Raw genomic sequence first — 22,699 nt, 5'->3', positions numbered from 1 at the left:
GTAATCTAGGAAGCTCAGCTGAAACTACTGTTGACACATTCCATTCTAAGAAGATAAACACTAAATGAGAAACTACCCAAAGTCTTTAAGCAGCACTATTTCAGAAAAAACATCATACTTACATCATCATCATCATCTTCAATAGCTTCTCCTGTGAAGTACAATACTGATCGGGGTACTATACGCTCACGCAGGAAGTGGCCTATTTCGAAGTCTGCAGCAAGGACTGCCTCAGAATCATCATCCTGCATAAAACATTTTTTCCTGAACCATAAGCTGATAACCACTTTTAACAACACAAATTACACAGCCTTCATGAACAGATTTACACAAATCTTACACAGTGATGTTTTTTTTGTTCAGAGCTTGGCTTTATAGAACTGATATTGTGGAGCCCAGCTGGACTCTCTGAACAGCCTACCTGCATCATGCAGTGGGGGTTTTTTATTCAGTAGGCATAATTGTACAAAAGTCTGCTGTTTTATTCTCTCCCCACCCTCAACTTTTGTTCTAAGTAGAAAAATTGTTTAGTATCTCCCTTACAGTACCTATGCACAATATCCTTAAGAACTAAATACTAACCAGATAAGCCTATAGTATTAAAGATTTTACAAGCTACTTGCAATTCCTGCAGCACATCTCCTCCATGATGCCCATTAAACAAGACATTGTAAAGCTCCTGAGCACCTAAAAGTACTCTGATCCAATCCCAGGCTTTCACTCCTTTTGTTTACACTCTTCATGTTCTGCCGTCTCCCACCTGAGAAGTTATCTTCAGTTCAAAAGGCTTCTTAGAATTAACATTATGAACATATGGATTTTGGCATCCATGCCAACTGGAGTTCTAACAGTATGCTTCAGGAGGCTTTCATCAGATTTCTCACTCAAGCTGCATAACATATTGAAAACACACACTGAAAAACATCACCAACTTGGCAATTCCCTCCCCTCCTCTGGCCAAGGACAGCACAAGCTGACAAGGAAACACAAATCTGAGACATTTCTCTCCATCTCCTCCCCTCTGGCTGAAGATAGAAAAGCGTCTTGGGGAGTGATAATATAATTCCTTTTCTGCTCTCCCCCCCTTTCTCCTGTCCTTTGTTGTGTTTGATTTATCCTTTAATAAATAGCCTTGCTTGGGCCTTAATTTCCCATACAGGAACATTATAAAAAAGAACAAGTCTCTTCACCAGCCTTCAGAGTGACACAGGCATTCAGCACTGGTTTAGTGGCTTTGGTAGTTCTCCTTACAAAAACATGGCTTATTGCCAGAGTTTACTAACAGTGAGCACACAAAAGGGTCGGCTCTTGCAGTTTTCTCTACTTTATTAACCCTCTCCAAGAGTTAATCGCTTGGCAATTTTTTAACAGCGTAAGTTACAAACCAGATAGATGCAGCCATTAGAGAAGGTCATCCAAACAGCACCCAAAAGGAGAGACTTAAACACCACCCGTTAGACCAGAGGCTAAAAATAAAGATTGCTACATTTGTACAACTGTGAACCATTCACAAGGTGCCTTTCAAGAAAGGTAAGCTTTTAATTCACTAAGTTGAACTCCACCATCCAACTCAACAAATACTCCTTCTAACAGATAAAACAACAAATACTCCTTCTAACAGATAAAACAACAAATACTCCTTCTAACAGATAAAACAACAAATACTCCTTCTAACAGATAAAACAACAAATACTCCTTCTAACAGATAAAACAACAAATACTCCTTCTAACAGATAAAACAACAAATACTCCTTCTAACAGATAAAACAACAAATACTCCTTCTAACAGATAAAACAACAAATACTCCTTCTAACAGATAAAACAACAAATACTCCTTCTAACAGATAAAACAACAAATACTCCTTCTAACAGATAAAACAACAAATACTCCTTCTAACAGATAAAACAACAAATACTCCTTCTAACAGATAAAACAACAAATACTCCTTCTAACAGATAAAACAACAAATACTCCTTCTAACAGATAAAACAACAAATACTCCTTCTAACAGATAAAACAACAAATACTCCTTCTAACAGATAAAACAACAAATACTCCTTCTAACAGATAAAACAACAAATACTCCTTCTAACAGATAAAACAACAAATACTCCTTCTAACAGATAAAACAACAAATACTCCTTCTAACAGATAAAACAACAAATACTCCTTCTAACAGATAAAACAACAAATACTCCTTCTAACAGATAAAACAACAAATACTCCTTCTAACAGATAAAACAACAAATACTCCTTCTAACAGATAAAACAACAAATACTCCTTCTAACAGATAAAACAACAAATACTCCTTCTAACAGATAAAACAACAAATACTCCTTCTAACAGATAAAACAACAAATACTCCTTCTAACAGATAAAACAACAAATACTCCTTCTAACAGATAAAACAACAAATACTCCTTCTAACAGATAAAACAACAAATACTCCTTCTAACAGATAAAACAACAAATACTCCTTCTAACAGATAAAACAACAAATACTCCTTCTAACAGATAAAACAACAAATACTCCTTCTAACAGATAAAACAACAAATACTCCTTCTAACAGATAAAACAACAAATACTCCTTCTAACAGATAAAACAACAAATACTCCTTCTAACAGATAAAACAACAAATACTCCTTCTAACAGATAAAACAACAAATACTCCTTCTAACAGATAAAACAACAAATACTCCTTCTAACAGATAAAACAACAAATACTCCTTCTAACAGATAAAACAACAAATACTCCTTCTAACAGATAAAACAACAAATACTCCTTCTAACAGATAAAACAACAAATACTCCTTCTAACAGATAAAACAACAAATACTCCTTCTAACAGATAAAACAACAAATACTCCTTCTAACAGATAAAACAACAAATACTCCTTCTAACAGATAAAACAACAAATACTCCTTCTAACAGATAAAACAACAAATACTCCTTCTAACAGATAAAACAACAAATACTCCTTCTAACAGATAAAACAACAAATACTCCTTCTAACAGATAAAACAACAAATACTCCTTCTAACAGATAAAACAACAAATACTCCTTCTAACAGATAAAACAACAAATACTCCTTCTAACAGATAAAACAACAAATACTCCTTCTAACAGATAAAACAACAAATACTCCTTCTAACAGATAAAACAACAAATACTCCTTCTAACAGATAAAACAACAAATACTCCTTCTAACAGATAAAACAACAAATACTCCTTCTAACAGATAAAACAACAAATACTCCTTCTAACAGATAAAACAACAAATACTCCTTCTAACAGATAAAACAACAAATACTCCTTCTAACAGATAAAACAACAAATACTCCTTCTAACAGATAAAACAACAAATACTCCTTCTAACAGATAAAACAACTGCATTATATTAAATACAGAAATAGCTAAAGCAGCAGCTTTTTAACAAATTCCCAGTTTCAACAAATACTTTGCACATAAGGCAGGAATTCTACTGGTGTTTCTCCTCCACATCTCCATATTTTAAATAAGCCAACTTACCAGATCTCCACTTTCAGGAACTGTAGGAAAAAAGAGGAAGAAACAAATGAGCTAAGTACATGCTGCAGTTAAAAGTCAATGCAGATAAACTAACATGCAGTTTACCTTCAGGAGGACTAAAGAAGTTGAAAAAAGAGTCATTTGTAACGGTTTTTGTCACTGTCCTAACTGTTCCACGACCCTTATGTTTCTGCTTCTTCTTAATGGTTTTCAAAGTAACGTTCTTTCCTTTTTTCCAGTCTATCTGGCAACTGAAGAGGAAAGGGAAAAAAGTGAACAGCTGCAAGCTTAACCCTGACTGCGCAGCGATATGCTCTAATTTAGTTATCCCGCAGAAGAACAGTCAGAACATTAAAGCGACATTAAGAAAACGCAACAGGCCATGACGCATAGAGCTCTGATGTATGCACAAGGGTAACTATGTAAAACCTGGGTTTCTCTCCTCCTCCTGTTCACAAGGAATATGTATAGATTCTTTACAGTGAGAAATAAGAGCTAATTTAGAACAAAAGACATCACTGCAAAAGGACTGTGGGAGCTTTTAAAAATTATGATAAATTTGGATTTAAAATGATTGATTCCCATTCCTGTTCTCCCTTTATCAAATAGATCAACTGCAAGACACTCAGTTCAACACTTACAAAACCAATTGAGCCAACTGCAGTACAGAAAGCAAAACTGCAGTAGTTTTCAAAATGCTGTATGTCAGAAATATGAAAAGAATAAAGGTGATCAAAGTTTGAAAAGGCTACCAAGGTCTACAAAAATATAGTATCATCCACCTTCCAATTCAGCTTTAGTGATTGCAGAACAGCATTTCCAAATAAACGTTTTTAAGATATTATATATACACACTTACAAATTATATTATAAAATACAGCTTCATATATTTATTGAAGTTACTGAAAAGCACCAAAAAAACCCAAGTCAAACCCAGCTCTCTAAAAGAAACTAGGTAGTAATATCTAATTTGCAACTTATCACCACTTACCCTGTACAACCCATGATTTCTGGTCCATCAAAGGAGAAGGGATCAGAATCGTCTGGCTCTGACCTCATTCTATATGTCTTTGTCAATACTTCATTTGTGAAGTAGTCATTTGGTTCAAAATGGAATTCTAATGTGAAACTCTTAAAAAGAATGGTAGAATGACAACTTCAGTAGTTTGGCAACACACACCTTCAACTTCTGAACAGTTAAAATGTGACCCCAAAAATGAGCATGCAATGGAATATACGTCTCTTCCAATAAAGAAGTGGTGCACATATGTAACATTCCAGAATTTGCTGCCCAAGTTGTACCAAAAAAAAACCTTCAAATGTTTTCATTTACTATGCTGATCTTATGCTAACGTACTGCCTGCAGTAACAACGTAAGATCTCCTAGTGTGCAGCTAAGATACAGAGAGCTTGTAAATTTAAAGACATCAAAACTTAGTAAGCTATCTTAATTTCTGGCAAGGGAATTGTAAACATTTATAACACTTATGCAAAAAAGCACCTGAAGGTATCAAAATTAAAAAGTGAATCTTAAGTCATCATAATCTGAAGGTTAAATTAAGTATAAATTCATCCATATAGTACAGCAGACTAGTACTAGTCAGTACTGTTTTTTTCAGATGACAAGCAGCCTATTTCTTATGACTGCCACATGACAAATGACTACCACAGACCAAGTTACTAATAAACAAATATGTCTGAAGATAATACAAAAGTAATCTTAACAGGTTAAACTAACCATAGGCTGTCCCACTTCTGAAAATTTCACTTTTACATCTTTTAAGTGTTTCAGGATAGGTTCATCATGTTCCTGTAAACAGAGAGAAGTTTATTCAATTTTTATAATAGCTGATTGTAGCAGATTTAAGACCCTGCAGAGGTAAAATCCATTTAGAATGAATTTTACATAGGAGAACACTATTACAGCTCTGAACATGTTCCTGAACATGGCCAGCAGATGGCAACAATGGCTATACAGTTTCCACTGCAGCACACAAATCATGCAAACACCAAGTATGTTTTTTAACAGTATCTATCACCTCATACACACACTCCTATAAGCACAGGAAATGTGTGAGGTAAAACAGGTTCAACAAATAACAATACAAGAAGGTATTTCAGAGCACTCAGTGCTTTCAGTTGAATAAAGTACCAGAAATGACATCCAAGTACTTGTTCCTTTTTCACTCTCCACAGACAAAACAACAACATATTGTTTCTATTCCTTTAAGGACACTTGGATTAAGTACTAACAACTTCAAACAAGCCAGAACTACCACCTACCTGAACCATATCACTGAGCAAGTCCACGTTCTTGAATACCGTCAGCCAAAACTCAGGAATTCCTTTAGGGTCTTCCTTTTCTTCATCTTTTTTTTCGTCTTCAAGCTTGGCTTTCTCTTTCATTTCCTCCTTCATGGAATAAAAAAAGTTAGCTTTTCTTAAAGAGTGACCACAAAGTTCATGAAAAATTTTATACTGGTATCAGTACAGACTTTTCTGTGCATGCCTTAAGCAGTCATTAAGAATTATCACTACAAACAACCATTATGCACCCAAATTATTTTGTAATTACTGTATTGAATCTTGTTTCATGCTAAAGCTTGAGATATTGAGAGCTAATTAAGGTACTCACTGAAATGTCTTCTTCAACATCTGCTTTCCATTCACATTCTTCCTCTGTAGGTTCATAAATTGCATTGATGATTTCACTTCGCTGGAAGATGAAACCAAGAATATTTTCCCATATCCTAGTCTTTGCAATCAACAATGCCCTAACCAATAAAGTCCTCACCTCAGTTACACAAATAGCCACACTAACTATTAATTCATAACTTTTAATTCTGGCCCTTGAAAACTACTCAGTAGTTAAGAGCTTTTCAATATGCTAAAATACACCAAAGTTCCAGAAAGGTTAGCTTATCATCTGACATCTGCTCCATGAACAAGATGAAGCCTGGTATACTGAAGTGGTTTAGGGAACCATGGAACAGACTGACTTTTTTTTCCACCTTAATCTTCGCTAATATTCACATGGATGGTAAAATTGTATCAACGTAGCTGAATGGGCACGTATGAGATCAAAGTAACTCAGAACATGCATAAGCTTTCAGTTTATATTCTATTGTGTTTTAGCTAAAACTTTTAAGTACAAATCAGATTAGCATTAAAATACCTTGTCAAATAAAGGCTGATAGAGAGCAGCATACTTTCTTTCCAGCTCATGAACTTCTTCATAGAATTTTGCTTCTATCTGTGCACACTGAACTTGAAGGTTCTTGAGAGCATTCACACGTCTTTTAACAACTTTAGGCAAGCTGAAAAATTCAGTGACAGAACTGTTACCAACAATGCATTCTAAGCACATCATGACCCCTCCCTAACCACTCCCCTTGCAAGTTAACCACTTGCAACAGAACAAATTTTCCACTGTTTCAAGCTTTACAAAGCTGTACAAATCAAAGCTATGAACCCCTGGACCATGTGGCCTGAAAACTGCTAGCACAGGCTCTTAAACTGAGACTTAATCTCAGCTAAAACCACAGTATTCCAAACAGCTGGGTCAATCATGAGACAAATACGAAGTTTTATTGCACAAGTGTCACATTATCAATGAGCAGTACAGTAAATTCATATGATTGAGCATAAATAAGGTCTTAGTACTAATTGGCTTGGTTTCATGAAAGAAACCTCAAGACAATTGAGTTATTATTTTCTAAGGAAGTTAATACGCAAGATACACATATTAATTTCACTGAGGAAAAGCATCTGGTACTGCTGTCTTCAAACATATTAACTGTCACTCTCAAAGTGAACCAGAACTGTTCTGCTAAATGAGTCACTGTATTACACATGTGTAAGAGAAAAGTAATGAATGCAATTCTCATTAGAAACACTTGTCAGCCACAACCATAGTTCACTTTAGTAAGCTACACTAACATAAGACTTACTGCAAGGACAGAAAGTTACCTACATCAAGACTACTGGTGACATTCATGAGTAGATCTCTGACAGCCTCCACTGTGTGTGAGATGGGCCAAACCTCAGCACATGGCTACAGAAGATTACTATGTTAACTTCCCATAGTTATTTTAAGCAGTTGTCCAACATTATTTAAAACATGGTAGTAAACAACTGCTTTTAATTGTTAGGACCAGCTTCAGGATAAAGGAAGTATGCTCAGTTAAACACTGAAGGTTCACATTGATTACTAAAGCTATCCTACCTCTATTAGGTAGGACAAATACATGTTCTAACATACTTTTTCACTTTAAGATACCCTTCTCTCTGGCAGCTTCATGCTCAATATGAATATGCTGTTTCTGATTCACTAAGACTAACTTATTATGCTCATATGCACACTACCACTGAAGACTTCCCTTTACCTTCCAAATTGGGCAAAAGTACACACAAACTACCAAAAATGCTGAAATTTAGTCCTGTATGCTCACAAAGGGTCGATAACATTTTTGTTACTTTGACATTTTTCCCTAAGTTAGTCAAGTTAATTTGCTGTAACTTTATCTACAAGTACAGTATCAGAACTAGCAGCAACTTAGGTGGCAAGTGCAGGTCAAGAAAAAAAAGTGTTAAGGAAGGAAATCAGTATGACTGCAGGGGTTAAGTCATACAGTAATCACCCACTTAATGCCACATGCATATCTCTAGAGTAAGAGTACTGGTCCTAGCAATTGCATATAAAGCATTATGAAACTTCTGAGAGTAGTGCCATACATGCAGCATGTCCAACTCAGAGTAAAGATTTTAACCCCTTTATTAGGGAATCTAGAATCTTTTTCATGTTTCAGAGTTATATTTCATTACAGTCCATGCCAACTAGTTCAAATGTCACAATTTGTACATCCACTATTTTTATAAAATCTGTACTTAAAATAAATTTAGTTTCATGAAAGATGACACCTCTTACAAAATAAATCCAAAACAGATAAGGAGATGAAAAAAAATCTGAACTGGACTGCACAAGTACAAAATGGCAAGAAAACCCTGTTGCTCTGAATACAAGCCACTAGCAAATGATCACATAAGAATACAATCTCCTGTGAGCAGGTAAGGGGAACTCTACTCTAAAAACCTAAGTTTTATTAAAATTATGGTGGTTTGGCACAGATAAACAAGTAAGTTACTGGGCAGCTGCCAAGCAATTTGCAGATCCTAAGCCTGAGCAGACGTTTTCCTGCAGCCTGCTGAGTTTCCTCCTTAGCAGTCCATATAGCAGGAATCTGGGATCCTAAAAGGCTGTGCCATCTCAGTCTCTAGGCTCTGTAGATAAATAAGCTCAAAATACTTGGGAAGACATGTAAGGCACCTGGAAAGCATGGTTAAGTCAGCATGCATGTTGAAAAAGTGCAGTCTCAAATTACACACATATTCCAGTTATTTCTATATTGCAAGTTAAGCATTCGGTACAATGCAAAGTTGCAATGCTTTTGTGATAAAGAATGCACTACTGTACTTGGAATTGCTGAAGACATGGTACAGTATCTTAGAGAGCAGCTGACTAGAAGAATGCCAAGTAAATCAATGTTACCACTTTTGTTCGCTTCTTAGCTCAAGGACCTGAAAGATTAGTAGAGGTTAATTAACATGTCGAAAAACAGAAGAAAAATATTGGGTATAGAAAGCCTGTGGTGTACAGTATCTAAACTGGATACCATCTGACTCCATGGCCTCTTTCTTGTGCCAGTATGTATTAGGTAAGTCTGTTGAATGGGCTTGACTTTCATGGTACCACCCCAGGTACCCTATATGCCAGGGTATCAGTAGGAGCAGCAGCAATGCCTGTTACTCAGTAGCTGGCTTCACTTCAAGTCAAGAGCAATGCAGGAGCCTATCATATCAAAACAGTTCTAAGCTTTACAATTCCTGTTGATGTGGTGAAATGCTCATACACAGAGATAACATGAGAGCCAGAAACATTGTTAATTTTCTTAGCTACTGGTTTCTTTCTTATACAGTGAGTAATTGGTTAGACACCAAGTTTCCAAATATTTGTTCATACTTAAACACGTTTTGTAAGGCAAAGCAACAGAAGACATTGCCTAAAAAGTATGCCATATTGTAACTGCAGGGGGCAGCATCAACTACTGTAAATATTTTAGCGTTCTTATCTTTGGAAGAGTCCAAATGAAAACTCTGTCTTCAATTCTGAGAGGCACTACAGACAGACTATATCAGTCTTCCTTCTGAGCAGCACAGTGGTTTAGGACTATAAACGCTACAGAAAATACTACTCGGAAACCAAAAGAATCATTTATACCACTCTGCTCATACTAAAGAAATACTGTACCTTTCTATATATCCTGTAGATGTTCCTACCAGACCATCAAGTCTTTCCTGAAGGGCTGCAAGAATCTGAGGATTTTGCATCATCTGCACAGTCAACTGTCGAGCTTAATTAAAAAGAAAAGCGTTTAAGTGCACACTGCATCTTTGGATCTAACCTTGAAAGAACAGTTACTTCAGTACTATAAAAAAGAAGAATGTTTGCAATAACATACACCTACAAAAAGGAAATGTAGGCAAAGACATTTCAAATGCCTCCCCATTCTGGAAGGCAGGATTAAATCCATCCTATTCTGAACATGGAAACAGCACTTGGATTAAAACAGCCACTACTCAGCAGGCAGAGTTTTTGTTCTTGGAATCATAGAATTGTTAGGGTTGGAAGGGACCTCAAGGACCATCTAGTTCCAACCCCCCACACAGGCAAATAACTACTCTCTGCATTCCTTATACAATACTAGGCAAATAACTACTCTCTGCATTCCTTATACAATACTAGGCTTATCTAGCATTCTTCTGACACCTTTAAATTAGATTGAAGCTTTTGAATGCTTCCTGATACACAAAGATTTTGGAAACAGCACACCATTTCAAGTCCTTCACTAGAGTAACTGTATATGACTAATCTCTTCAACTTTTATGTCCTAGCAATGAAATTACATGTTGAAAAGCTACATTTCAAGTGACATCCAAAAAAGCAGTCTTGTTTCTCTATAATGACTGCAATCAGTTTTTATCTTGGCAGTAGAAGATATCATTACTTATTAAGGGTACTACTTCATCACATTGGTCAACACTATTCCTCTTGCCAAAGCATCTTGTTTTCTTTGTTGTTACTACTCATTAGTATTTCCCATACACTTGAAAACCTACCCAGTTGTCCCTTTTAAGTATGCTGCCAGTTACGCCTTAATATCAAATCACTATCATAGAACGATAAGGGTTGGAAGGAATATCTCGAGATCTAGTCCAACCTTCCTGCTGAAGCAGGATCAGTTAGGGCAGGCCACACAGGAACACATGCAGGCAAGTTTTGAAAGTCTCTAGAGGAGGAGACTCCATAATATACACATCATAGATATGGTATGCCAACACCAACAGCCATATCCCCTCAAAATGAAATCCAACACATATTTGACATATTTAAAAATGGAATTATCTAGATTAAAAAGTAAATCCGTAAAACCTAAGGAAAAATGGTACATAAAAAAACACTAGAAAAATAAAGAAGCAAGAATTAGATGCAAAAGAACTGCTTAACAGTAACACTGTCAAGTTTCCCTACCTGAAACATTTTGGATTTAAAAAATACAACTTCTGTCCAAAACTCCCATAGCAGAGTTTCCCCAGATCCTTATCTACAACAATTTGGGTTAATCACTGAAGATACATATTATTTATATCTATGTTCCTTTGGGAATACTTTCATTTAAATACTGTAAGCTGCTCATCTGACCAGGGTGTTCTCCAGAATTTTGCAATTCAGTTTTGAAAACCCTTTTTCAATAGAAAAGCAAAGCCTCTAAAGTCACCTTGAGCAAAATTAAAACTTCTGTTCAAACAATCACAACATGACACCACCAGCAGTCTACTTTATTACAGAGATTACCAATTATTTCTCTTTTTTGGCTACATGCTCTTTAGATTCTGTGTCTCAAATCTAACTAGAGAGCATGAGTAAGATTGTTCAGCATAGACAAAAGAGGTACTTTGATACATGTTCAGGTGGTTGTTTTTGTTTTTCCCCAGGGGGGAAAAAAGGTTTCTTGATTTTAAAAGTGATAACTCTAAGCAAGATTTTTGTTCTGTTCACAAGCATTTCAGCAGGAAATTACTAAGCAACCGATAAAAAAGAGACAGGCACACATACATGCGTATGATTTTTTTCCTACCCAAAGCTTCACATTTTAAAAGCTTTTATCTGTTCTTAGTTTTGAAAGAACCTAGTCACATATCCACAATAATGAGGAGGAAGTTCTTCACCATGAGAGTGGTAAAGCCCTGAAATGAGTTATCCAGGGAGGTGGTTGAGGCCCCATCCCTGGAGGTGTTTAAGACCAGGCTGGATGAGGCTCTGTCCAGCCTGATCTAGTGTGGGGTGTCCCTGCCCATGGCAGGGGGGTTGGAACTAGACGATCCTTGTGGTCCCTTCCAACCCTGACTGATACTATGATACTATACATCCTTATAAGTGGCCAGTGCTGCTTAACCATGGGTAAAATGACTGACTGCAGACAACTAAAATCACAACTGGAAAACAGTCCTTGCTTCAGAATGTAAACAGTTGTTCATCAGCAGTTATCTTTTACCACATTAACACATTCTAACACATTAATTAAAAACTACCTGTGCAGCTGCTCAGAACCCTATGTTTTCAATGTTACCTTTGCTGTTGGCATCTTCACCAGTTTCATCTTCCTCCACTTCTTCAACATCTTCCATATCTTGTTGATCAAGCTCAGACTGTTCTTTGCTATTAGGAATATTCAAAAAACAGGATTGAGAAATTAATTTTATAAAACACTGAAGAGCTTAAATAGCTCAAGTTAGAGATCATGTGGGTACAAACAAACTGTCACATCACTTTTGACCTATGAGAAACTAAAGTCTTAATAGCTAGTTGGTTGGTCAGACTACATGATCTTTCAAAATCCCTTCCAGCCCCAAAATTCAGTGATTCTGTAAAGCAAAATTTTTCACAGATGGAAGTTTTACATTCAACAACTTCAGAACAGCTTCAAGAACTATCAGCTTTCCACAACCTTGAAGATTTCTTGTTACAAGAAAATTCTTTCAGTTTCCATCCATATTAACAAGTCAAAGAATCCTGCTCTTCTGTTTAAGATATGCAGGCCTGGAGAACTGAATGTGGGTTCATCTAAACTATGCTTCAAAGACCATAAAATAGAAGCGTTTGAAGTACAGCAAAACACTACATACAGTGAAATAATAGTAATGGGCAGTACTACTGAGCTGCCCCTGCCAGAATTCCAGATAATGTAACAGGTGACTGGTGCCTTGTCCCAGTTTCAGATTTACTTACAATTAACATCAAGCCCATTTGACACAAGTAGCTCAAGCTTTTCTCCCACATGATGTGAACTTCACATCTTGTCACAGTGCATATGGGGATCATAGCCATCTGAAGTAACTACAGCATAGGACACAGAGCTTCAGTAGCCTACAGATTTTACTTACTTGTCTATGTCTGCCATTCTCCTAGATTTCAAACCCTATTTAGAAAAAGAACAAAAACACAAAAAAATGTAAGGGAAGACACACAAACCATGTCAGCTTTAAGAAATGGGATAAATACATATTATAGTCTGGAGCAGACCCGATGCACTTCGAGCTGTCACTCTAAAGCATATAGAAATACTCAAACACATTGCTCTGCTTTAGAGCCGACAGATCTACTCATACAAATTTAAGTACCAGCAAAATGCTACATTGCATTTTGCTATCATAGGAGTGCAGCGGTACCACAGACTGAAAACCAGTCCTAAGTATAAAAGTCAAAGTGCAATCTGAGACAAATTGGAGAAAAAAGGATGCTAGAAGCCTTTTGGTAACTGGTTACTCATTTCCAGCATGTAATGGCAGACAAAGGATACTTACAGTAGTATTAAAAGAAAACTATTCAAAGATGCCTTTTTGTGAATTTTACTTTTAATCCCCATGTTACAAAACCAATCCAAGTAGTTCTTCAGCATACTTGGAGAATTTCAACAAGTTAAAAAAACCAAGACACCACCAAATACTAAGCTATTTAATTTTCATGTCCTGAAAGATCACAATTTTCTCATATGTCTCACTATTATCACAAATACATTCCAAAGAGTAACTAGAAAATTACATTGAGTCTATTGCAAATCTTACATACCATGAAGTACATATGTTCTGAAATGCATTACAAGATTAGGAACATTTTCCACCTGCAAAATAGTACCTCAAAAGTTCATCTCCAAAAAGATGCTTTGGATAGCTTGACATCAGAGAATGCTCCACACACAACAGACTCTTTACTCCTGTCTTAGGTCCAACATTTCAGGAGACACCAAGTACGATTAATCCACTGGCCCAGAAAGCATTGAAACCACTGCCTTAGAGTCCTCATTTTAGCTGCCTTCCAGTAAGCTAAACAAACTTAAGTTTCCTTCAGGAAGTTTAACTCCTTAAACTGCATCCCATTAAGAGTTTTAGTCAAGTGTTGGAGGCCTATGTGCCAGAAAAAAAAAAGATTACAGTTCCAATTTGATCGTCCAAAGTGTGTAATACAAGAATACCAAGAAGATTAGGACATTGCAGTCAGTATGAAGACATGTTAGACTCTGACTCCAGAATTTAATGTCTACATCCAATGTAGATATCAAAACATGTTTTCCTGGTGTCATAACTCCTTCCTAGTAATTACATGGTAAACAAGTATCTCATGTCTTTGCCCAGGATCACAACTTCACAGAATCAATAAAGTCTGTTCATAACCAAAAAGGCTCCCTAGTATACAAAAAACACCTACAGAACCATCTACTTATCAGACTGTTTCAGAAATATATTAGCCTTTGCTGTCAAACAGAATGACAGCACTACTGTAAACTGAAGGACATCTAACATTTCAGTAAGAAATCAAGCAGTTTCAGTAACATTTTTGATTCATTTCAGGCTTCTTGAAATTCAGATCACATTTGCCTCTCTTGTGCCTTAAGGTTTACAGATGGATGCAAGCTGCATACATAATGATTCTAAAGTGTTACAGGTTAAGATTTAACTGTTATACCATAGAGATGGAACCCCCACCAAGGGGGCAGAAAGTCCCAAGAGGGAAGAACTTGATATTATAATAGGTTATTCCATTCCTCTCCTTGTATTATCCCAATACAAGGAGCAGACCTTCTAGTCAGCTCTCTAAGCTCCAGGCGTTTTGGCTCTCAGCTGGTGCTTTCACTTTCGGCTGTGTGGGAGGGAGGCCTGGCCGGTGGGAATCTATTTCTGCTGGTTTAACAGGGCCTACCTTGGGGCCTCCTCCAGGGGGCTAGGCCATTGCTAATTCTGGTTACGTATATCCTTTTCCCTTAATACCTTTTGTACTTTGTTTACTTTTGTAAATATTCTATTTAACTTCCAGTTCTGTGAGAGTTTTATTTACTCCACTGAAGCAAATTCTACATTCTGTCCTGAGCTGGAGGCTCAGCTCAAGACAGTCTGCTTTGGATACCATTCTCCAAAAACATGACTTCAGACCTATAGAAACTGAAAACACTACAGTTAGATCTCACATTTAGATGTCTCTGTATTTTTTGAGCAATTGGCATTATTGATTATCAAAAGATTTCATCCACACAAAATGTTGAACTTCTTCCTTACACATTTCCCCTTCACTTGTCCTTCATCAAGACCTTTCAAAAGAGTGGTAGTACCACTGTGCAAAAGCACTAGATGTACATTTCACCTGCCTTTCATACAATTTTATGCAAATGTGATAGTGATCACATGTACAGAAGCTATTATTGCTCCTTGCAGAGACCAACATTTCCCCTCTCTATTCTCCCCACCAAATACAGCTGTATTTTCCATAAAACTGCAGACAGTTCTTTAACATGACCTGTGACAGCATAGTCTGTGGTCTCACCAAACCTGTCTGCTAGATGAAGCAGCAGCAGAAACAACTTGGATGCAAGTTTTCTGCATTTTGAGACCCACGTCTAGAATTCATTTAAATTCATATCAAAGCACTACAAACCTGAGTTGCAACATTCAGCTCAGAAATCACAGCTAAGTCAGGTTTTTCTATTCCAGGCAACAGCATTGCAGGGAAGTTTCACCAGCAGTCTGTGCTCTTCAGTTCCTCAGTGGGTCCTTGTTTTCACCATCTGAACAACTACCTGTCATCATTAACCTTCATCCTTTTATTCTTCATCCCTCTTTCCAACAGCACTTAAGACCATGCTAAAGACATTCATCTCATTACAGCACCCTGTGGAAGCCCAGTATCTACTACCACTCTATTCACTGCAAGGAGCAGTTACTCACCCTCTTCTTCCTGCTTTTAAACAATCCATACAAGCATGTATGCTTTCCAACTATGTCCCAGTTTACTGAAAGACTTTCCAAAAAGTCTTTGAAGAATGTCATTCAAACTAAAATGCACTGTATCAAGCAGCTGTCAACTTCAGAGCCTCCCTCCAGTGTGTTCTTATCTACCTCATTCCATTTTTCCAATTCTCCTTGCATCAGACTTTTCCATGTCTCAGAACATTTGCAGTTGGAAGAACTCATCTGCAAAATGAAGAGATAGTGTTTATCATGACACTCAACTGCCAGCTCCAGACAACAGTTCTTGTGTGAGGAAGCTACAAGGCACTAAGCCAACAGCACTATGCTGGCAGACATTTAGACTAACCCACTCACATGGATATATGGTTCCATTGCATTTAGTTTATTGTCATTTACTTAAACAACCATAAGCTTCTCTGCAAACACATTTCTACTGGTAAAAAAAGGCTGTAGATGCAGAAAAGCATTTAGAAAATGCATTCCTTAAGAGCAAAAAACTTCCACTGTTTTTGCACAATGCCTAACACAAGCTCTCAAGCCTAGTATCCAAAACTTTGAATACAATATATACCACGCTCAGTAATACTAAAATACATTGCTAGTTTAAGAGAGGTACTGCAAAATAAGTCTTTGCATATAGAACTCCTATCTCTCAGCTTTCCACAAGAAAGAGGCAACATTTAGGACTGTGAACAGCAGCTGTACCTGAGCACATGAACCACAAGAAGCATTCACCTGTATCACTTGAAGTAGTCCCTGGGAGATACCAGTTCACCAGTTGTCAGTGCAGAATTACAACAAGCCTGGGTACACCTGGTGTGTTATTGCAAGCCTGAAAGCATCTAGGGGATTGCATTAGGCTAAGATACTACTAAGAATCTAGGCCTCCTGTCTGCAACAAAAGGCTTATGGAGTACCACTAACAGGTAGCCTCCAGCACTCTTCAAAGGCCAGCAGGCAAATAGACTCCTTAATTGTAAAATATCTCCCTGTTACTTATAAAGCTACAGCCAGTAGCACTGCATTATGGTCAAGCAGAGGTACCCAGAGGCTAAACTTCAAATGTTTTGGTGCTCACTGTAAGAATACAAGGAAAACAAATAGGTATCTTTACAAAACTTTAAAGAATATGCATGGGAAGTTCATGCTACAAAGAGGAAGGAAAACCACAGAAAAGTGAGCTACACTGCAAGTTTTCTAGAGGCTAAGGTTTAAAACTTCTCTCATACAGGTAGCTTAAGCTCAGCCATAAGCCTGCCATCACAAGAAACACCTTTTTCAAAATAGAAGGTTAACAGGCTGCTACTAAACCAGCACAAGGCCAGCCAGTTTTGAGAGCATCCTGCAGAAGTACACCCTAGAAAACACACAATGCTATCAAAACAGCATGAAAATTTGCTATTTTCATGATGCTTAAAAGATATTTCACATCTTTAAGTTGTCATATTTAACAAATGTAGTTTGATATGTGCAGAAGCTAAGACTACTGCGTATGTTCATCCTCAAGTTACCCATTGGTAAGTTGTAAGTTTCCAGGGGTTATTCTTTCTTCACTACATAATTTTGCTCAAGAGAAGACAAATACACACTGTAAATATTCATCCCTTCACAGTCTGTTTCCCCCCCACACCCTCCCAGTCTGCCTTCATCCACACAGAAACCAGTCTGAGTTTGCACAGCAGCAGGCATATTACAGATAGGACACAAACACTCTGGTGAGGTGGTTTTTCTTTTTTGAAGGTCAGTTTGAAGTGTCTCAAGTAAACATGCCAGTATTAGATTACCCTAACATCCGCTCAGCCTCAGGAAGACAGGTCACAACAAGGTGAGTTAAGAGTCAGCTGAGAAGGGAAGACATCACTGAGATAGTTCCTCTATCAGAGACAAATAACTTTTTTTTCCACAATCCCTAAGGCTGCCAGGCCACCAACAGATCTCAGCTGTCCAGCATCCCTGTGGATACCATACCACACAGGGTACCATTCCCTCCCTTTCAGGAAGCAGTTTCTCCTTCTCTAGAGGAACTGCTCACACAATAAGCTCACAATAGCAAGTAGAAGAAATTTCTCAAGTAGTTCAAGAGACACAAATGGACTTTTTGAGGATATCAGAGCCCAAATATAGCCAAGCCTTACTTACTCACACCTTTAAAAGGAAACCTACCCTTACAGCCAAACGAATTCCTCAGCAGTAATTAATTCAGAACACTGAAAATATGTCAGAACAGTGTATTGCTTTCAGGTGCCCAAGCTTGCCAGAGACAGAGGCTGGTGAATTAACTGACAACACCTAAACCAGAGGAGCCTCTATGAGATAAAAAAGCTACAGTATAACATAATCAACCAAGTGGACCAAGTCAGATGTCAGTAACAAAATGGGTCCTGCTGGAGGACAGCTAGGTGTTTTGGGAAACAAACAAACCAACCCAAAAAAACCCACAAACCAACCCAAAAATCATTTAGTCCTGTAAGCTATTTGCAGTGTGTGCAGGAACCAAGAGGTGCCAGCCAAATGATATCATTAGAATAATAAACCTTTATTAGAATAAACCAAACCAGGTTGGAAGAGACCTTCAAGATCATTGTGTCCAACTCATCAACCAATCCAACCCACCCAAACAGCTAACCCATGGCACCAAGCACCCCATCAAGTCTCCTTCTGAACACCTTCAATGACGGTGACTCCACCACCTCCCCGGGCAGCCCATTCCATAGCGCAATCACTCTTTCTGTATAGAACTTCTTCCTAACAACCAACCTGAACCTCCCCTGGCGCAGCCTGAGACTGTGTCCTCTTGTTCTGGTACTGGCTGCCTGGGAGAAGAGACCAACATCTGCCTGTCTACAATCTCCCTTCAGGTAGTTGTAGAGAGTGATAAGGTCACCCCTGAGTCTCCTCTTCTCCAGGCTGAGCAATCCCAGCTCCCTCAGCCTCTCCTCATAGGGCTTGTGTTCCAAACCCCTCACCAACTTTGTTGCTCTTCTCTGGACTCGTTCCAGCAAGTTAACATCCTTCCTAAACTGAGGGGCCCAGAACTGGACACAGTACTCAAGGTGCGGCCTAACTAGTGCAGTATACAGGGGCAGAATGACCTCCCTGCTCCTGCTGGCCACACTGTTCCTGATGCAGGCCAGGATGCCATTGGCCCTCTTGGCTGCCTGGGCACACTGCAGGCTCATGTTCAGCCTACCATCAACCAGCACCCCCAGGTCCCTCTCTGCCTGGCTGCTCTCCAGCCACTCTGACCCCAGCCTGTAGCACTGCATGGGGTTGTTGTGGCCAATGTGCAGAACCCGGCACTTGGATGTGTTCAATCTCATGCCCTTGGACTCTGCCCATCTGTCCAGCCTGTCGAGGTCTCTCTGCAGAGCCTCTCTACCCTCCAGCAGATCAACTCTTGCCCCCAGCTTGGTGTCGTCAGCAAATTTACTGATGATGGACTCAATGCCCTCATGCAGATCATCAATAAAGATGTTAAAGAGCACAGGGCCCAGCACTGATCCTTGGGGCACACCACTAGTGACTGGCTGCCAGCTGGATGTGGCACCATTCACCACCACTCTCTGGGCTCGGCCATCCAGCCAGTTCCAAGCTGCTCCAGTCAAGTTCAATTCTCACTACCAACTGGGAAACCCATGGGCAGGATTTCACTGAAAGTTGCTTCAAATTGATGGTCTTGCCTAGCACTCCTGGAAGGCAACTTCTAACATTGTTTAAATAATCAGCATCAAAAACAAAAAGAAAGCAAAAATTAAGATAGAACTATAGAGATACATCAAAAGACTCTTTGGCTGGAGTAGTTCAAAACAATTTTTAGGGTGGTTTCTTCCTACCATCCAGCCCAAACCTCCTCTGGCACAGCTTGAGACTGTATCCTCATGTTCTGTCACTGGTTGCCTGGGAGAAGAGACCAACCCACACCTGGCTACAGCCTCCCTTGAGGTAGTTGTAGATAGCAATAAGGTCTCCCCTGAGCCTCCTCTTCTCCAAGCTAAACAGCCTCAGCTCCCTCAGCCACTCCTCAAAGGATTTGCGCTCCAAACCCCTCCCCAGCCTTGTCCTTCTCTGTCTGTTCCAGCATCTCAACATCCTTCTTTAACTGAGAGCCCCAGAAATGGACACAGTCCTCAAGATGTGGCCTAACCAGTGCTGAGTACAGGGGCACAATGACTTCCCTGCTCCTGCTGGCCACACTATTCCTGATACAAGCCAGGATGCCATTGGCCTTCTTGGCCACCTGGGCACATTGCAGGCTCATGTTCAGCCAGCTGTCAACCAGTACCCCCAGGTCCCTTTCTGCCTGGCTGCTCTCCAGACACTCCAACCCCAGCCTGTAGCATTGCATGGGGTTGTTGTGGCCAATGTGTAGAAACTGGCACTCAGACTTGTTAAATCTCATGCCCATCTGTCCAGCCTGTTGTGGTCCCTCTGGAGAGCCCTCCTACCCTCTAACAGATCAACACCTGCTCCCAACTTGGTGTCATCTGTGAACTTACTAATGGTGGACTCAATACCCTTGTCCAGACCATCAATAAAGATATTAAACAGGACTGGGCTCAACACTGATCCCTAGGGGACACCACTAGTGATTAGGTGCCAACCAGATGTGGCACCATTCACCACCACTATCTGGTACTGGCCCTCTAGCCAGTTCCTAACCCAGTACAGAGTGCTCCTGTCCAAGCCATGGGCTGACAGCTTGTCCAGGAGTTTGCTGTGGGGGATGGTGTCAAAGGCCTTGCTGAAGTCCAGGTAGACTACATCCACAGCCTTCCCTACATCCCCCAGGTGGGTCACCTGATTATAGAAGGAGATCAAGTCGGTCAGGCAGGACCTGCCCCTCCTAAATCCATGCTAGCCAGGTCTGATCCCCTGGCCATGCTGTAGGTGTGCAGTGATTGCACTCAAGATGATCTGTTTCATAATCTTGCCTGGCACTGAGGTCAGGCTGACAGGCCTGGGATTCCCTGGTTCCTCCTTCTGGCCCTTCTTGTGGATGTGGAAAGCTTCCAGTCATCTGGGACCTCTCCAGTGAGCCAGAACTGATAGAGAATGGCTTGGTGAGCTCATCGGCCAGCTCTCCCATCTGGTCCCATATATTTGTGAGGATCCAAGTGGCTCAGCATGTCTCTAAGCACTTCTTCCTGGATTACAGGGGGGCTATACCGTTCCCTGACCCTATCTACCAGCTCAAGAGGCCAGTTGTCCTGAAGACAACCTGCCTTACTATTGAAAATGAAAGCAAAGGTGGTGTTAAGTACCTCTGCCTTTTTCTCATCTTTAGTTACACTATTCCCCTCCACATCCAATAGAGTGGGGGTTGTCCTTGCCCCTCTTTTTGCTATTAATATATTTATGAAAATGTTGTTTATTATCCTTCACAGAAGTGACTGTTTTATGTTGCAACTGGGCTTTTGCCTTAAACTGAATATAAAGGCTATAGAGATCTGATAAAGAGTAAAGAGCTAATGTTCAGTGGAAGCAAGGAATTCAGGTTGCTGAACCAAGTACCTAAATTGAAACTGTGTTCTCTCCCCCTTTCAAGTGGTATTTTTTGCCTTTTCCTAATAACACCTAAGACAAAGACATCAACTTCAGCCATTTACCAATGCAACTCTTTCACCCGTGCTTGCAGGCCTCTGCACAATTCATGTAATGGCACAAAAACAGATTTTCCACATTTCAACTTTTAAGTGCTCTAAAATTTGTATGAGAACAGCAGTTACATGATGGGGAAAAACTCAAGTTCTTCAAAACAAAACAGGGATCATATATGTAACTAACTCAGTTACTAGTAACTACAGGGCTTGCTTTCATTCATGTGGAAACAGTTTTTAGAGCTTTCCCTTTAATTTTTAAATCAGGAAATGAAGATTCAGTCAAATACTGATCTCCCCTATTTTTGCAGCATTTTCATTGAATTTTAGGTAGTGCCTGTTTACTCTTGCAACCAAAAAGAGCCTCCATAAGGAGAGGGAAATGGACCACAGAATCACAATTTAAAATCAGGACTGCATATCTGCCTGTTTATCTCTGCTACTGATCTGAGCTCCCTGACCACTTTCTAAAAATAGGATAATTAACACACAATGTGGCCTTTGTTCTGGATGCCAAGATTCTGTAGCAGAAAACCTACCAATCTCTATTTAGAACAATATTTCTTTATTAGGAAAGTAATACAGAAATTTAAATTCAAATAAAAAAAGAAAAGGATTTTTTTTACAAGCTAATGAGCACAGCTTGTTGCAGTTTCTCCTTCCCATCACCATAATGGGAAAACAACAACCTAAAAAGGTTGAAATGTAGATCTTCATATATAAAAATATACTTGCAACATACTATCTCCATACAGTTGATGCTGGTAAAAGCATTCAATTTGTTAGTGTCAAAGTCATAAAAAATGAGCATTTTACAAATTACTTCAGGGTAGCAGGCTGTACTTTAACAGTTTAAAATATCAGCCTGTGAGCCACAAACTAAAAAAACGAATTTCAGCTGACTGCTGAGATTTTTCACATAAACACAACCATATTGGCAGTTATGCTGCTATCTGCCAGACTCACACTGCAGCATTAAAGTTTTTACCTGACTTCACTTCAAAAAGCATCTAAGCACCCTTATCTGAAAGGAAAGCTAAAACAATAAAGCCACTGAAAAAAATGTGTACAGGTTTCAAGACCATGTTTCTTTCTGGAATATCTGATGAATGTGATCTTGTAAATTCATTCACACACATGTCCCAACCCCCATGCCCCCCAAGAAGCCACTGAAATCTCTAATATACATTTAACAACTTTTTTGTTAGCT

General features: G+C 38.9%; 1 protein-coding gene across 4 annotated transcripts in view; it reads right to left on the bottom strand.

Annotated features, from left to right (window-relative positions):
• NAP1L1 (nucleosome assembly protein 1 like 1) overlaps positions 1-22,699 on the bottom strand; it is a 31,890-nt gene that overhangs the window by 3,640 nt on the left and 5,551 nt on the right. For all 4 annotated transcript variants that reach the window (XM_068162370.1, XM_068162367.1, XM_068162368.1 and 1 more), the window contains exons 2-12: positions 13,037-13,071; positions 12,223-12,311; positions 9,843-9,945; positions 6,711-6,852; positions 6,171-6,251; positions 5,819-5,947; positions 5,274-5,345; positions 4,527-4,666; positions 3,641-3,786; positions 3,536-3,555; positions 123-245 (exon numbers count right to left, since the gene is read on the bottom strand). In XM_068162370.1, the coding sequence (XP_068018471.1) occupies positions 123-245; positions 3,536-3,555; positions 3,641-3,786; positions 4,527-4,666; positions 5,274-5,345; positions 5,819-5,947; positions 6,171-6,251; positions 6,711-6,852; positions 9,843-9,945; positions 12,223-12,311; positions 13,037-13,053 (1,062 nt within the window). In that variant the 5' untranslated portion in view covers positions 13,054-13,071. The remainder of the gene's footprint in view (positions 1-122; positions 246-3,535; positions 3,556-3,640; positions 3,787-4,526; positions 4,667-5,273; positions 5,346-5,818; positions 5,948-6,170; positions 6,252-6,710; positions 6,853-9,842; positions 9,946-12,222; positions 12,312-13,036; positions 13,072-22,699) is intronic.

This window comes from Melanerpes formicivorus, unplaced genomic scaffold (genome assembly GCF_026170545.1).
Source record: "Melanerpes formicivorus ecotype bairdi unplaced genomic scaffold, bMelFor1.0.p_v2 SCAF_64, whole genome shotgun sequence".
NCBI classification, from domain to species: Eukaryota; Metazoa; Chordata; class Aves; order Piciformes; family Picidae; genus Melanerpes; species Melanerpes formicivorus.
Note: the sequence above shows the minus strand (reverse complement) of the source record. Positions and strands in the feature narration are given on the sequence as shown.